This window comes from Rattus norvegicus, chromosome 20 (assembly GCF_036323735.1).
Source record: "Rattus norvegicus strain BN/NHsdMcwi chromosome 20, GRCr8, whole genome shotgun sequence".
Classification (NCBI taxonomy): Eukaryota; Metazoa; Chordata; class Mammalia; order Rodentia; family Muridae; genus Rattus; species Rattus norvegicus.
Window position 1 is genome coordinate 10,834,562 of NC_086038.1, and position 15,939 is coordinate 10,850,500.

Consider the following 15,939-nt stretch of genomic DNA (forward strand, 5'->3'; position numbering starts at 1 on the left):
AACAGGAGCAGGGCCAACAGCAACCAGGAAGGAGTGCTCACCAGCTGGGCCAGGGAGGGGTATAAAGGCAGCGTGTCCTACCCCTGACACACGAACACACACATCCACTCAACACACACTCAGCCTCCTCCAGTCAACACCAACATGGCCGCCTCCACCATGTCTGTCTGCTCTGATGCTCCCACCAACTCCTCCTGGCAGGTGGACGACTGCCCAGAGAGCTGCTGTGAGCCCTGCGGCTGTGCCCCCAGCTGCTGCCAGCCTAGCTGCTGTGTTCCTTGCTGTGCCCCCAGCTGCTGTGTCCCCAGCTGTTGCCAGTCCAGCTGCTGTGCCCCCAGCTGCTGTGCCCCAACCCCTTGCCTCCTCTGCACCCCAGTGAGCTGTGTGTCCAGCCCCTGCTGCCAGTCTTCCTGCTGCACACCCTCATGCTGCCAGCAGTCTAGCTGCCAGCCAGCTTGCTGCACCTGCTCCCCCTGCCAGCAGTCCTGCGGTGTGACCCTTTGCTGCAAGCCTGTCTGCTGTGTGCCAGTCTGCTGTGGTGCTTCCTCCTCATGCTGCCAGCAGTCTAGCTGTGAGCCCTCTTGCTGCACCTCTTCCCCCTGCCAGCAGCCCTGTGGTGTGACCCTTTGCTGCAGGCCTGTGTGCTGCACACCCATCTGCTCTGGCTCCTGCTGCCAGCAGTCTAGCTGCCAGTCCTCCTGCTGCCAGCCCTCCTGCTGTGCTCCTGTGTGCTGCAAGCCTGTGTGCTGCAAGCCCTGCTCCAGCCTGTCCCTGCTGTGCCGCCCTGTGTGCAGACCTGCCTGCTGTGTGCCCACCTCCTCCTGCTGTGCCTCCTCCTGCCAGCCCAGCTGCTGTCGCCCAGCCTCCTGTGTGTCCCTGCTGTGCCGCCCTGCCTGCTCCAGACAGGCCTGCTCTGGACAGAAGTCCACCTGCTGATGGCCTGTTTCTGGTGCCAGCTGGCTCAGGTCCCTTCCTGGGTGCTTCTCAGCTTCTCCAGTCTGACCCTGATCTGGGATACATTCCCCCAGGATGGAGCCACCCGACTTGTCCCTTGTGACTTGGCCTCTCCTCCTGCTTCCCAGGAGGCCTGCTGATCCTCTGGGCCTCTGGCTCCCCTGTCCCTCTGCTCCCCCCAACATCAGCCTGTCAACAGTCCATGGTTTCAATAAACTCTTCTAACTACCTGGCTCTCCTGTCATGCTCTGGAACATGTGGTTCAAGCAAATGTTCATCTCCTTAGCACTAATGTTTCTAGGAGGGAAGGACTCAGCTCAGCAATTGACAAGTGACAGTAGCCACCTCCCAGAGGGGAGGGAGATGTCACAGTGTGACTTAAGGTTCCTCTCTCAAAAGTTCAGCCTTCTGTGACCCCTATAGGTCACTGGTTACCCCAGGTGTGGGTAGACAGTGCTTCAGTCGCCTATAAGCCACCCCATCAACTGTTCTTTTTGATCTCTCTAGGGCCACACAAGTGAAGCCACACCCATAGCTCCAGACCCTGGGGCCCCTGGGCCTGGGCTGCCTTGTGAGTCCTGCCTATGGGATGATTCAGCACAGGGTATACAGAGAGGAAGCTATAGATTCATCTGGAAATAAAATCATTGTGGGGCTAAAGGGACTTAGGACCAGGCATAGCCCAGCACCCTCCACGAGGACATTGGGACATAGGAATATAGAGACATAGGGACACGTCTCTACAGGCTGCATTAGGTCTCCGCTCACAAAGGGCCATGGATATCAGCTCTCTCTGACGTGGAGAAGACCTGGGCTGCACCTGGTGCACTAGTGAGTGAGCAAGGTGTCACGATCTGGAAACTTCCGCTCTGAGTAGCTGTAGCAGAAGCCAGGGAAACCTTGTTCAGTTGACCGTTATCCCCAATGAAGCAAGGATGCTAATGTCCGTGTCCCTATCCCACCCCAGACACCACTGGCTGGGCCATGCCTTCCCTCACTGAGCCCTTCTTGTGCCCCAACTTCGGCCTGCATCTATCTGTACCCAGAACCCCCCCGGGGCCAGGCTGTACATCAGGGTCTCAACCTTCTCCCAGTCTCAACCTTCTCCCTCAGAACAACGGTTTCCACCATTTCCTTCAGCAACCCTCAACCTCCCACACCAGGTACCCCCCACATCCCTGCTTTGGGGACCTCTGAGGACACATGTCCAGTCAGCAAGTCAGACTGTACGGACAGCTGTGCTCCATTTTTGTTGAGTAAAAGTTTCTGTGTCGCTCTGTGACGTCTGAATCCTGACCCACTCTCTTCAGGGGCAGCTGCCCAGAGCTTCCTCACAACTGCACTGTTGTCTGTCTCTGCCCACTACTACATTAGCTATTACCTGAGGAGAAGGGAGGCAGGGTTTGAAGGTGTAGCCCTTCACTCGGGGGAAGGGCAAAGCTGAGCTCAGCTGCAGCAGCAGGCACTTGAGGCGCCTGCTCACATCTTAGCAGAAGCAGAGAGAAGACAGGAAGTGACGTCGGGTTATGACCCTCAAGTCCCGCCCCCAAGATACTCCCTCCAGTCAATTTCTATCTCCTAAAAGTTCTTCATCCTCAAGTCCCGCCCTCTAGGGAGCTACTTCCTCCAGTCAATTTCTATCCCCCAAGGGTTCCACAACCTTAGCCTCTGTAACCTGCAGGGACATCGCTCATCCAAGCCACAACCCTCGCTATGGCTTAGAGTCATCTCTCCACAATGCCAGCACGTGCCTATGTTGGCTTTCTATAGCCAGCTCTCGCAGGAGCTATGTCTCCTGCATTGAGCTGGTGACTGACAGTGTGGGCATCTTGTGTGGCTTTTGGTGACGTATCAGCTCACAAATCATACGCTTATTTTTCTTAAATCCGGTTTATTTGTATTTATATTATTAAAGCACGCGCTCTTCGTGATTCCTGGATGCCATCCATATTATCAACATAAATACGGCCACCTTCTTCCCATTTTCGTCAGAATCGAGCGGAATCCTTAATTTTAGCAACGCCTATATTATTCTTTGTCTTCGGTGACCCTTTCTGATAACTTAGCTCAGAACCGCACAAACTATCCCTTGGCTCCCCATTGAGGTTTGAGTGTGAAATGTCCCCCAGGGCTTTCGTGTTTGAACATTGGGTGAGTGGCTGGTAGTGCTGTCTTGGGAGGTTGTGCAAAGTCTGGGACAAGGAGTCTGGTGGCAGGGGAGGGCCTGATAAGGATTCCAGCCCCCGAACTCTCTGCTTCTTGGTTGGCCTGCACAGGAACAGCAATGCATTCCCACCACCCTGACTTCCTCAGCCTTGAACTGTGGCAAATCAGGGCAAGCCTGTCTTCCCTTAAGTTGCTTCTCCCCAGTGTTTCCTCACAGTGGCGAGCAGCAGACGACTGGAAGCCTCAGTTTCCATTCTCTAACATTTCGAGTCATCGCTTGATGGCCAGAGTCATCCCACCTCCTGGTGGATACTTCCTTTTGCCTTTGGGCATCCTCAACCCACACCCTGCTGACCATACATGGGTGGGATAATTCTGGATTCTAGCCCATCCCAGGATTTTTGTGGCTTACTGTTAACACCTCATACACACAGGTCTTAGGGTCAAATAATGTAAATTCTCTGATCCTGTGTGCCTTTCTCAGGTTTGGTTGGCCACTCTGGGTCTTTGACACATCCCAGAGTCTTTAGAGCCAGCCCATCAAATTTGACAGCAAATCCTGCTAGGATTTTAACCGAGATTCCATTAAACCTGTAGATCTGTTAGGAAGGATCAGATGCTTAACACTGTGTCTTTGGGTCCTTGAACATGGTATGCCAGCCTCTCCAGTCGAGCATCTGGGATTTCTTTAATCTCTTCCAGAAATACTTTATATCTTACACGTATTTTTAGCCTGTTATTTCCTTTTTTTAGTTGATTGCTTGTTTATTTATCTCCAACTCACAAATTTATCTTTTTTCCCCCCGCCAAAGCTGAGGACCAAACCCAGGGCCTTGTGCTTGCTAGGCAATCGCTCTACCACTGAGCTAAATCTCCAACCCACAAATTTATCTTTATCTTTATGTCTGTTTGTTTATTCATTGAGATAGGATCTCACTACATATCCCTGGCTGATCTGGAGCTGGCTACGTAGACCAGGCTGGCCTTGAGTTCATAGAGATCCATCTGCCTCTGTGTCCTGATGGTGAGATTAAAGGCATGCACGATGGTACTGCACCATCTGCTACACATGATGGCGATTGTGTTGATATACGGTTCATTTCCTGATGTGAGGAGGGGGTGAGGCATGTCTCGTCCTCTTGCGTTCTCAGGCACCGTGAGATTGGCACCATTTCTCCCATAAAGGCTGGGAATCTGATTGTGAGGCCACTTGGAATTGGTGGCTTCTTTGTGTCTTAATTAGGGTTTTACTTCTGTGAACAGACACCATGACTCAGGCAACTCTTATAAGGTCAACATTTAACTGGGGCTGGCTTACAGGCTCAGAGGTCCAGTCCATTATCATCAAGGCGGGAGCATGGCAGCATCCAGGCAGGCATGGTGCAGGAGGAGCTGAGAGTTCTACATCTTCATCTGAAGGCTGCTAGCAGAAGACTGGCTTCCAGGCAGCTAGGATGAGGGACTTAAAGCCCACGCCCACAGTGACACACCTACTTCAACAAGCCACACCCACTCCAACAGAGCCACACCCACTCTATCAAGCCACACCCACTCTAACAAGCCACACCTCCAAATAGTGCCACTCCCTGGGCCAAGCATATTCAAACCATGACACGATCTCAAAGACCTTAGATGGTTACACGTGTCTACCCAAGCCTTCTCTACAGAATCTGCCATCTCCTAGAATGTAGGCAGAGCACTGGCCTCTGGGGACCCCTGCCCACCCCGGGCACCATCCCCTGTACTTCTGCCGGCTGGCTGGGAATCTAGACAGTAGCCTCCATTGAATGAGGCACTGAAGAGGGAAGTTTCACTCAGTGTGAACAAGTCTCCATGCTCTCGGGCCTAAGGCAGCCCACCAATGGCTACAACTGCTTATGTGGACTTCAACAATTGTATTAGCTCCTGGACCGGGTGGTATCATTTCCCCGCTATCAGGGCAGGCTAAGGCATTTCCCATTGAATGGGTTCAGGAGCTGTTTTAATTCAGGCACTGTGGGCCACACACTCAGCTTGTGACTGGTGCCAAATACATGAACACCTACTGCCGAGACACCTGCCTGTCCTAGAACAAGAACTTGACAATGGGGGCATCACTCTCCGTCCTTCACCCTTTGCAAGCTGAGCTCATCCGCTGATTGCTGGAGCAGAGTCAGAACCATCCTGGTGTGCTGGCACAGTTCCATCCAAAACAAGAGTCTAGGTTTCTGGAGACATCACAGACTTCCCGGTGTGCCCCATCGCAGTGTGCTTGCCTTTCAATGACAGCCCAAACCCTCCCACACATTGACGGTCTCTGCATTGAGACCCTAATGAAGTCCACAGGTCTGCTCACAGACACATGGCCCAGAGCTCATTCCGGTTGCTTGCACACACTCGCACCGCTAAACGGGACAGTGGCCACAGGTGAACTAAAGCAGCACTTGGCAGGCCCCTGAAGAGGTGTCAACTGAGCTGCTGGGGGTGGGGTGGGGGGCGCGCAGAGCATGGAAGGCCTGCTCTGGTTTGATTGGCATTATATAGAGAAATTGCAGTTACAACGCACGGCCACAGGGGGAGCTGTTCTCTGAACCGGCTCTGAATAGGCTCCAAAGGACAACGGATTGCTGGCTGCAAAGGGAGAATTAAGAGATACCAGTGAGGACCATGGGAGTCTACACAAGTTCAGTCTGGGTCTTTATTGTTCAGAAGACTCAAGTGTATTCAAAGGAGGAATGGTCTGGACAAGGTGAAATTGCTTGACCTGGAGAGGGCAGGGGCAGAGAGAGGAGGGCACTGCCATGGTGTGCTGTGGTGCAGACATTCTTCTGTGATCTCTAGGTCCCCAGCACTCACTTGGGGACAGGATCAGCAGGTGGACTTCTGTCCTGAGCAGGCCTGTCTGGAGCAGGCAGGGCGGCACAGCAGGGACACACAGGAGGCTGGGCGACAGCAGCTGGGCTGGCAGGAGGAGGCACAGCAGGAGGAGGTGGGCACACAGCAGGCAGGTCTGCACACAGGGCGGCACAGCAGGGACAGGCTGGAGCAGGGCTTGCAGCACACAGGCTTGCAGCACACAGGAGCACAGCAGGAGGGCTGGCAGCAGGAGGACTGGCAGCTAGACTGCTGGCAGCAGGAGCCAGAGCAGATGGGTGTGCAGCACACAGGCCTGCAGCAAAGGGTCACACTGCAGGGCTGCTGGCAAGAGGAGGAGGTGCAGCAAGAGGGCTCACAGCTAGACTGCTGGCAGCATGAAGAGGAAGCACCACAGCAGACCGGCACACAGCAGACAGGCTTGCAGCAAAGGGTCACACCGCAGGACTGCTGGCAGGGGGAGCAGGTGCAGCAAGCTGGCTGGCAGCTAGACTGCTGGCAGCATGAGGGTGTGCAGCAGGGGCTGGACACACAGCTCACTGGGGTGCAGATGAGAGTCAGGCAGGGAGCTGGGGCACAGCAGCTGGGGGCACAGCAGCTGGACTGGCAACAGCTGGGGACACAGCAAGGAACACAGCAGCTGGGCTGGCAGCAGCTGGGGACACAGCCACAGGGCTCACAGCAGCTCTCTGGGCAGTCATCCACCTGCCAGGAGGAGTTGGTGCAAGCGTCAGAGCAGACAGACATGGTGGAGGCGGCCATGGCGGGGTGGGTTGGAGGAGGGTGAGTGTGTGCTGAGTGAATGTGTGAGTGTGTGTGTATGTGAGGTGCTGAGCCCTTGGCTTTTATTCTCCTCCGTGACTGTCTCCTTCCTTGTTTGCTGATGCAGTCGTCTCATTAACACGTTCCTTGTTTAGCTGACAACTGTCTCTCATCTTGTAAACACCCTGAGTATATTCACATCTGTTGGTCTTCCTTATGGGTGGCCCCACTCTGAACTGGACAGGATGCATCTTTGCAAACAGGTTCCTTAGAGCCTGTGTGTCAAATGGTCCACATCTCCACTCCCTAGGACAACACCAGGGGTAGCTATGGGTTGTCACACCACAGGGGACCTGTGGGTTCCGTTTCTAGAGTGGGTTCTCAGTGCAGAGCATCTTTGAGTCTCAGCCTGCAGCGTGTGCAAAGGATCAAGTGATGTCGTCCAGTGACTGTGACACACTGTCGCAGACCCTACCCCTGGGCTCATGTGCAGCCTTATAATGTGGTGGGCCATGCCCTGTAGCAAGGGTCACCCTTGCAGCAGCTGCACCGGGGATGCTATGTCTTGGGAGAGCTTCTCCCGCTGTAGAAGAAGCTGCACCTTGCAAGCTTGTCCCTAGATGGGCTGCCTAAGGAAGATGAGGCTCCACGGCCAAAGAAAAACGGAGGCACTCGGTCTTAAATGTCTCAATGGCCACTCAAGAGGGAAGGGCATCTGCCCAAAGGAACCATCAGGGTACAGCTCCACAGAGCCAGGTGTGCTATAACGGATCTCCCAATGCACAGGCTATGAAGCAAATGTTATTTTGAGTCACACAGCAACAGGGGACACACACACAGAGCCATCTAGAAGTCTATTAGCTGTTAAAAGAAACAAATCTTTACAGGGTTACACAGAAGAAACTTCTTGAATTGAGCTAAAAAATATGTGGTGGGTCAGATATGATACAGTTTGTGTTGTCAAACTCTGTAAATGTTTATGCATATACACACATATTGTATGCATATGTAGAGGATGGATAGATAATGAATGGTGGATGGGTGGATGGATGAGCAACGGCTAAGTAGATAGTTGAATGGATAGATAAATGCATGCATGGGTGAGTGGGGAAATAGATCAATGAGCAATGGATGTGGTAATACATAGGTGAGTGGATGGAAGGATGGATAATAGATGGACAGATGGATGGATGAGGGTGTAGATGAGTGGATGAGTAGGTAGGTAGCTGGATGGACACATGGGTAGATGGATGAATGATAAATGGATAAATAGATGGATGGAAAGAAGGAAGAAGGAAGGATAGATGAATGAACAGATGGATGGGTGAGTGAATGGACAGACGGACAAGAGGATGGATGGATGGATGGTCAGATGGATAGATAAGTGGGTGGGTGGACGGATGGATGGTCAGGTGGATGGATGGATGGATGGATGATGGATGGATGGATGGATGGATGGTTGGATGGATGGATCAATGAATAGATGGATCAATGGATGGATTGTCAGATGGATAGATAAGTAGATGGATGAATGGATAGATGGATGGATCGATGAATGGATGGATAGATGGATGGACCAATGGATGGATGGATGGATGGATTGATAGATGGATCAATGGATAGATGGATGGATTGATGGATCGATTGACCGATGGATGGATGGATGGATGGATGGATGGATGGATGGATGGATGAATGGATGGTCAGATGGATGGATGGATGGATCAATGGATGGTTGGATGGATGGATTGATGGATGGATTGATGGATCGATTGATCGATGGATCGATGGATGGATGGATAGATGGATGGATCGATTGACTGATGGATGGATGGATGGATGGATGGATGGATGGATAGATGGATGGATCGATAGATCGATGTATGGATGGATAGATGGATGGACCAATGGATTGATGGATGAGTAAATAGGTGGTGGATGAGTGAGTGGTTAGATGGATCATAGGCATCCTTACCATTCGTGGATTCTGATTTTTTACTTCCTAACACTTATCTGCATCCCCAAATCTACTTGTGATCTTTCTGTAGCCATCCCTGAATATGCGCAGAACAGGGAACCTTGAGTCACATGTTCCCAACTGGGTGGGAGAAGGTAATAATAAGACTCTGCCTTCTGGTTCTGACTCATTCAGAAAACAAGCTTCAGCGGGGTCTCCTTGGCACCGTGTTTTCAGGGGTTGTGCTGTCATCTTGCCAGGGAATGCCCCTGGGCTGAAGCCCCATGTGCTGTGACGCAAGTGCTGCAGGTCCACAAGCTCAGGTTTAGCTCTGCTGCTGGTGTGAGGCCAATGGTAATGAGTCTGCCACGTGGATAGCTCAAGGACCACTGGACAGAAGCACATCAGACAAGCTCCTGTATGGCATATGTGATGACCAAAGAGGCTCATAGAAAACGGACCCTATGTGAACCCAGCAGCAACCGGTCAGCAAAATCACTGCCAGTGGCTCTCAGATCACAACGACTAGGTTGAGGAGACCGGGCTCTGAAAATATGCATTGCGCATGCGTGTGCATACATGTAGCGAGACACTGCGCATGCGTACGCATACATGTAGCAAGACTGGTCAGCCCCGGCATCAGATGAAGCCTAAATTCCAGATGCATCCTCTGTACTAGGTTCTGTGTATGAGACTTGACTTTAGAGCAGCGGCTATAGATACTCATCCCAGTGTGTGAAGGGCAAGATGGGCGACTGGTGAGCAGAGGGCCTGTGAGGAGAGTGGAAAGCACTGAAGAGCGAGACAGAGAGCTCCGTGGGTTCCTGGCCTTGGGGTTAGAACCCGAGAGGCTTGTTTTCAGGATGGGTCAAAACTGCTAGAAACCGATAGCCTTCTTGAACAGGGAGGGGGCAAGCTCATCATCCTGCAACCCTAAGGAGGGTTTGGACTGCAGGCACAGAGCAGAGCGGACAGAGTAGCACAATACAGAGAGGTGTAGGAGCTGAGGAGACACTATAGGTGTGGGAGTTATGAAACAGGCCCTGCACCCTCATGGCCTTGGATGGGTCACTGAACGCCTCTGATCACCGAACATTGTCACAAAGGGGGTACTAGGCTGAGGACGTCGCTCCACTGGCACTGATTCTTGCAGAGGGAGCGAGGGTCCTGGCAGCCATCTTGGCTTGATGATATCTCTGCATCCCTGCAGCTCACCTATGACAGGGCAACCTCACTGCTCACAGAGCCTCACCTAACGCTGATGCCACATCACTGCTCCCCGCACCACACGCAGGCAGGAAGCGGACCTGACAACACCGTCCCGGACAAACAAATACCCAGATGACAGCCAAGGGCTCACCAACAAGGAAGGGAGGGCAAGCCAACAACAGCACAGGGGGATAAAAGCCGACAGCCCAGCACCTCACAAGCTCACACTCGCTCACTCACTCCACTCCAACCCTGCTCTGCCATGGCCGCCTCCACCATGTCTGTCTGCTCTGATGCTCGCACTAACTCCTCCTGGCAGGTGGACGACTGCCCAGAGAGCTGCTGTGAGCCCTGCGGCTGTGCCCCCAGCTGCTGCCAGCCTAGCTGCTGTGTCCCCAGCTGTTGCCAGTCCAGCTGCTGTGCCCCCAGCTGCTGTGCCCCAACCCCTTGCCTCCTCTGCACCCCAGTGAGCTGTGTGTCCAGCCCCTGCTGCCAGTCTTCCTGCTGCACACCCTCATGCTGCCAGCAGTCTAGCTGCCAGCCAGCTTGCTGCACCTCCTCCCCCTGCCAGCAGCCCTGTGGTGTGACCCTTTGCTGCAAGCCTGTGTGCTGCACACCCATCTGCTCTGGCTCCTCCTCCTGCTGCCAGCAGTCTAGCTGCCAGTCCTCCTGCTGCCAGCCCTCCTGCTGTGTGACCCTTTGCTGCAGGCCTGTCTGCTGCAAGCCTGTGTGCTGCACACCCATCTGCTCTGCCTCCTCCTCCTCCTGCTGCCAGCCCTCCTGCTGTGCTCCTGTCTGCTGCAAGCCTGTGTGCTGCAAGCCCTGCTCCAGCCTGTCCCTGCTGTGCAGCCCTGTGTGCAGACCTGCCTGCTGTGTGCCCACCTCCTCCTGCTGTGCCTCCTCCTGCCAACCCAGCTGCTGTCGCCCAGCCTCCTGTGTGTCCCTGCTGTGCCGCCCTGCCTGCTCCTGTACCACTTGCTGAGGCCTCTCCTGCGGTAGAAATTCAGCTTCTGAGTGGACACTATTGTCATCCTGGAGCTTGTGAGATCCCTCTCCTCTGACCCCTGGCTTCTCTGCTAACAGTCAGCAACTGTCTACCTTGCTTCTCCAGGGTCTTACACGGAGGGACCTTGGCTGTCACCTGCTCACCCCCTCCCTCACGTTGGAAGAGGCCCCAGCTCTTACCTCATGAATATCCTAGTCAGGGTTCCTACTGGCCCTGCCAGGGTAGGGGGATCATGGCCCTCTATCATCCAGCCCTGTGTGTCACAGGGCTTTCAGAAGCTGGACTCTGAGCCACCTTCCAGGGTCTGTGACCGGGCTCAATTGTGCATCAGCCAACTCTGGCTCTTCTGGGTTCTCAGCCCCTCACCCACTCAGCTGCACAAACTACAATAAACTCCTGACAAATTAACCAAGCTTTTCTCCGTGTTCATAGAGCAATGCTTGTGTTCTCACCTCTGGATGCTCACGAGGGCACTGAGCCTGTCCCCCCCCCCCCCACTGTGACAGGAGCCGGCATTCCTTGTCCGTGGTTATGTCCAGGGATACAATTGTGTTCAGGGACACCGGAGTGTGGTTCTGACTTTGGCACCTATCCTGGAAGTGGCTTGGCTACTCTCGATCTCGTTAAATGACCGCACCCTGGTAGGTGACATCCTAGGGGATGTTCTCTGTAGAGAGCTTGGGTCTTGGAGGTGTCTACCATATTGCCTCCCTGGCCTATGGCCTTTATAAAAACAGCATGACAGGATACCTGCTCTCCTGAAGGATTGTGGGAATTTGGTGCATGAGAGGAGTGTTTGATGACCAGGCCACTGACACTCTGGTCACAAGTCTAAAATCACACCCTGATAGGTGTGCTTGGGCCATCTATCCTTGTTTAGGGATGGTGCATTTCCCCTGGGAGAGTGTTCCCTTCTTCCCAGGACTTCACCCAAATCTCCTTTTCTTGGCTGGGGGCATCATCTCTGGCCTGCACCCATGGCCTGGTGCATCCTGTTGCAGTTAAAGCCATGCATTGGTATCTTGACACTAAATTGATGACACTAATAGATTAATAAATCTGCCCGCTCTAGCCCACAGCTCCTCAGAGCCCTTCATTTCTCTGCTATAGCATCATAGAGACATGGGTGTGGAAGAAGAAGATACGCTTTAGGAAGAAACCCTGGGCCCAGAAGGGCTCTCACAGTCTCAAGCCCCAGAGACATCCGTCCTGGACTCCGCCGGTGGCAGTTACCTTCACAAAGAGTCTATAACTGACAAAGGATTCAAACTTTGAATTTCCAGTAAAACAAAAATAAATGAACCAGCAAAATGGCAGAGGAACTTACAGAGGTGGCCTGTGGCCAAAGGTCACACAAGTTGGCCATCCCCACCCATGGCAAGAAGACTTAAATGAAGAAGAGACAGCTGACACCCTCAGAGTGGCAAGCGACCAACTGTCATCACAGCCACAGAGGACAGTCACCGTGGGGCCAAAGCACACAGAATGATTGAGAGACTCCCACTGACCCCTGCAGGGAGAGGGAGGGCCATTGCAGTTCTGTGTGTCTATGACAACACTCAGGGATGAACGAAAGTGTGCTGTCCTACATAGAGGTTCCCTCCGGAGTGGGCAATGCTCCCAGGAAGCCGGGCAGATCAGCAAGTGCTGAGCTGCGTCATCAGGGCTGCCGGGTTCGTGTGTGCTCGGTACATTATGATCTGTATCATCTGCTGCTAATTTATAATAAAGCACTAAGAGAAGAGACATTGAAACACCACTCTCTCAAACCACAGTTAATAAAACAAACCCATAACTATAAAAAGAAAGCCACCTTCGGGAAATATAAAGGCATTCTCTCCAGCAAACCCAAAAGTGGACGTGCTGTTTCCCAGAACACAGTTAATGTGGGAGAGGCGGGGCTGCGAGCAAAATCAAATCTTTAGGTAAGATAAAGGAACGAGGTTGAAGGTAACTGCGAGTGCAACCCTTGAAGTCACAAGAGCTTCCAAGATGAATTTCTCTAAAGGGGAATTTAAAATCTTATAAGACAACTGGGAGAGCCAGAGATGAATGAAGTATTGAGTTTGCTCTCCTGGAGTCCATATTTTTAAAATAGCTGGGTGTGCCAGTGTGTTCTGTAATCCCTTGTGTTTGGAGGGCAGAAGCAGGAGGTTCCCTGGGGCTTTCTGGCCAGCTAGTCTGTCTGAATCAGTGACCTCTCGGTTTAAGGGAAGATCCTATTTCAAAAAAGTCAGGTGGAAACGATGAAGCCAAATACCGATGTCAATCTCTCGTCTCTACACACACACACACACACACACACACACACACACACACACACACACATATGCACACACATACACATATACACACATACATACACACATATACACACACATACACACACACATATATACACACATACACACACATACACGCACATATACACACACATACACATATACACACATACACACATACACACATATACACACACATACACATATACACACATATACACACACATACACACACATATACACACATACACACACACATACACACATACACACACATACACACACATACACATACATACACACACACAAAATAAACAAACAAATAATTAAGGAAGGAATTGTAGAAGTAAACAAAACCAATCAGTTGTTTATAGAAAGACAATGACAGTTAAAATACTGGCAAATTCAGACCAGAAAAAAAATGATGATAATGATTAATCATGATAAAATAAATAATAAAATTCTGTAATATACATATTTATAGGATATTACATATACTGACTTCCAGGGAAAGGCGGCGGGTTAAGCACCACCTTCCCATGACCATGAGTGACTGGAATGAACGACTGCGGGAGAACAAGGGCAAAAGTCAAATGTTCAACTCAGTGACCAGCAAACCCCTTCAAGAAGAGGGAGAGAAAAGGCTCAGCAGTATTTAAAACCAATAGGAAACACCAAACAAAATCACAGGACTCAGTAAATGCCACTTACCAGTGACTGTGAATGTAAACAACCTCAGGTTAAATTAAAGACTCAGACCACTCGGTTACATCAGATGCTCAAGCTGATTGTTGTGGTCCAGAAACATCTTTGGGGCCAGTGAGCTGGCTCGGTGGGTAAAAGAGCTTGCCACTAAGCCTGAGTTTGATATTTGGGAACCACATGGAGAGAACCTACTTCTGCACACTGACCTACACACACACACACACACACACACACACACACACACACACACACTGACATGTGTACGCATACACAATAAATAAATAAATATTAAATAAATAAATGTAAGAATATATTGTCTTGATGCATCTATGTTCTGGTTTCTATTGCTCTGATAAATACTCTGACATAAAGCAAGTTATGGGAAGAAGGGATTTATTTAGCCTAAAATTTTAGCTTACGGTTCATCACTGTAGGTAACTTAAGATAGGAACTTTAAGTATTATATCCCTAGTCAAGAAATCACACACACACACACACACACACACACACACACTACACGGTGAGGGAGGGAGAAAGAAAAAGAGAATATAAACACATGAATCCTTGCTTGCTTTCTCCTCTTTCGTGTAATTCAAGATCCCCTGCCTAAGGAATGGTGCTGCCCACAATGGGCTAGCTCTTCATACATCCCTGCCTAAGGAATGGTGCTGCCCACAATGGGCTGGTTCTTCATATACCAATTAGCAATCAAGACAACTCTCACAGACAAGTTCACAGGCCAATCTGATCAAGGTAATTCCTCATTAAGAATCTCTTCCCTGGTGATCTTAGGTTGTGACAAGTTAATACTTACTAAAACTAACCAGTGCAACTCAGTTAAAAAAAAAAGCAACCATGACTGTACATAATAAAGGGTCATACATGCCCAGATACATGGATGTGATCATTGATCAGTTCTCTCCAACAGATGATCCTTGAGGCAAAATATGAGCAAAGAAAAGTCACAGTTAAAATGCACCACAGATCAAATGGCCTTAACAGGCACCTGCAGAGTGTTCTACCTGACAGCCATGAAATGCACATTTCATGACCCATGAAATACATAGAACTTAAAAAATAGATCTCATTTTATATAATAAACCAAGACTTAACAAATTCCAAAAAATCAAAATCATTTCTTGAAGATCATAATACAACAAAAACATAAACCAATAGCAAGAAAACCCATTTTTCTATACACTTTTTAATGACCAGTGGGTCACTAAAAACACCAGAGAAGAAACTTAAAAATTCCTATAATCGGGGCTGGGGATTTAGCTCAGTGGTAGAGCGCTTACCTAGGAAGCGCAAGGCCCTGGGTTCGGTCCCCAGCTCCGAAAAAAAGAACCAAAAAAAAAAAAAAAATCCTATAATCAGATAAAAGTGGAAAAACAATTTATGAGAACCTTCAGGACACAGCAAAGGTGGTTCTGAGAGGTAAGTGAACAGCTGTGGAGTGCTCACATTAAACCTCCAAAGAGGAGGGGCTAGAGAGGTAGCTCGATGTTTAAGAATATTTGACATCCTTGCAGGGGACCGGGGCTAGGTTCCTAGCACCTATTTGGCAATGCACAACAGTCTATAGCTCCAGTTCCAGGGCACACCCTCCCTCTTCTGACCTCCTCGGGCACCAGGCATGCACGTGATACATAGATACATGCGGGTTAAACACGCACGCACACAGATAAATTCCATAAATCTAAAACAAGGAGTAGTGTACCCAGAAATCCCATGAATCCTTGTCTTACTTCTACAATGATTGGACAGGGCTACCTTCCAATTTCTCAAACTGCAGCTTCTAAACAATCTTCTCTCTGTCCCTGGCTTCCAGGACCAACCCCCTCTTTTTATGGTTATCACCCTATTTCCCACCAGCCAGAACCTTCTAGACTCCTCAGAATTGTCCCACTGAAGTAGAGGCTGTCTTCGACAATCTGATCAATTTGCACAAGGGTTCCTTCTACACCTACTTTTCTCTCTAGGTGACTATTCTGACTGAAATGACTTGGCTCTGCAGGGTACAGGTCAGAATTCCATGACCCTCT

The 15,939-nt window shown here is 50.7% G+C and overlaps 4 protein-coding genes across 15 annotated transcripts in view; 2 read left to right on the forward strand and 2 right to left on the reverse strand.

Moving 5' to 3' along the window:
- Positions 1 to 15,939, reverse strand: part of Tspear (thrombospondin-type laminin G domain and EAR repeats) — a 172,921-nt gene that overhangs the window by 63,197 nt on the left and 93,785 nt on the right. The window lies entirely within an intron of this gene.
- On the forward strand, positions 133 to 1,296 carry LOC120098854 (keratin-associated protein 10-1-like). Of its 5 annotated transcripts, XM_063279623.1 has the most exons (3): positions 145 to 243; positions 319 to 540; positions 610 to 1,296. In XM_063279623.1, the coding sequence occupies exons 1-3, from the start codon at positions 145 to 147 to the stop codon at positions 934 to 936; spliced, it is 648 nt and encodes a 215-aa protein (XP_063135693.1). In that variant the 3' UTR covers positions 937 to 1,296. The 5 variants fall into 5 exon arrangements, with proteins under 5 accessions (XP_063135690.1, XP_063135693.1, XP_063135692.1 ...); XM_063279620.1 differs by having other exon boundaries at positions 133 to 540; XM_063279622.1 differs by having other exon boundaries at positions 145 to 248; positions 345 to 1,296.
- On the reverse strand, positions 5,968 to 6,735 carry LOC120098855 (keratin-associated protein 10-11-like). 5 transcript variants are annotated; one of them, XM_063279625.1, is made up of 3 exons: positions 6,637 to 6,735; positions 6,364 to 6,576; positions 5,968 to 6,294 (listed from the first exon to the last, which is right to left on the reverse strand). In XM_063279625.1, exons 1-3 carry the CDS (start codon positions 6,733 to 6,735, stop codon positions 5,968 to 5,970), a joined length of 639 nt encoding a protein of 212 aa, XP_063135695.1. The 5 variants fall into 5 exon arrangements, with proteins under 5 accessions (XP_063135695.1, XP_038955122.1, XP_063135694.1 ...); XM_039099194.1 differs by having other exon boundaries at positions 5,968 to 6,576; XM_063279624.1 differs by having other exon boundaries at positions 5,968 to 6,571; positions 6,620 to 6,735.
- On the forward strand, positions 10,164 to 11,315 carry Krtap10-10l2 (keratin associated protein 10-10 like 2). 3 transcript variants are annotated; one of them, XM_008772833.1, is made up of 2 exons: positions 10,164 to 10,521; positions 10,600 to 10,883. In XM_008772833.1, exons 1-2 carry the CDS (start codon positions 10,164 to 10,166, stop codon positions 10,881 to 10,883), a joined length of 642 nt encoding a protein of 213 aa, XP_008771055.1. The 3 variants fall into 3 exon arrangements, with proteins under 3 accessions (XP_008771055.1, XP_063135600.1, NP_001103060.1); XM_063279530.1 differs by having other exon boundaries at positions 10,164 to 10,279; positions 10,316 to 10,883; NM_001109590.1 differs by having other exon boundaries at positions 10,164 to 11,315.

Excerpts from the sequence above, each read along its gene's own strand:
- LOC120098854 (XM_063279620.1), top strand. The coding sequence starts at position 145 with ATGGCCGCCTCCACCATGTCTGTCTGCTCTGATGCTCCCACCAACTCC. Across the intron at positions 541-609 it reads GTGTGCCAGTCTGCTGTGGT|CCCTGTGGTGTGACCCTTTG; the intron begins GCTTCCTCCTCA and ends CCCTGCCAGCAG.
- LOC120098855 (XM_039099193.1), bottom strand. The coding sequence starts at position 6,735 with ATGGCCGCCTCCACCATGTCTGTCTGCTCTGACGCTTGCACCAACTCC.
- Krtap10-10l2 (NM_001109590.1), top strand. The coding sequence starts at position 10,164 with ATGGCCGCCTCCACCATGTCTGTCTGCTCTGATGCTCGCACTAACTCC.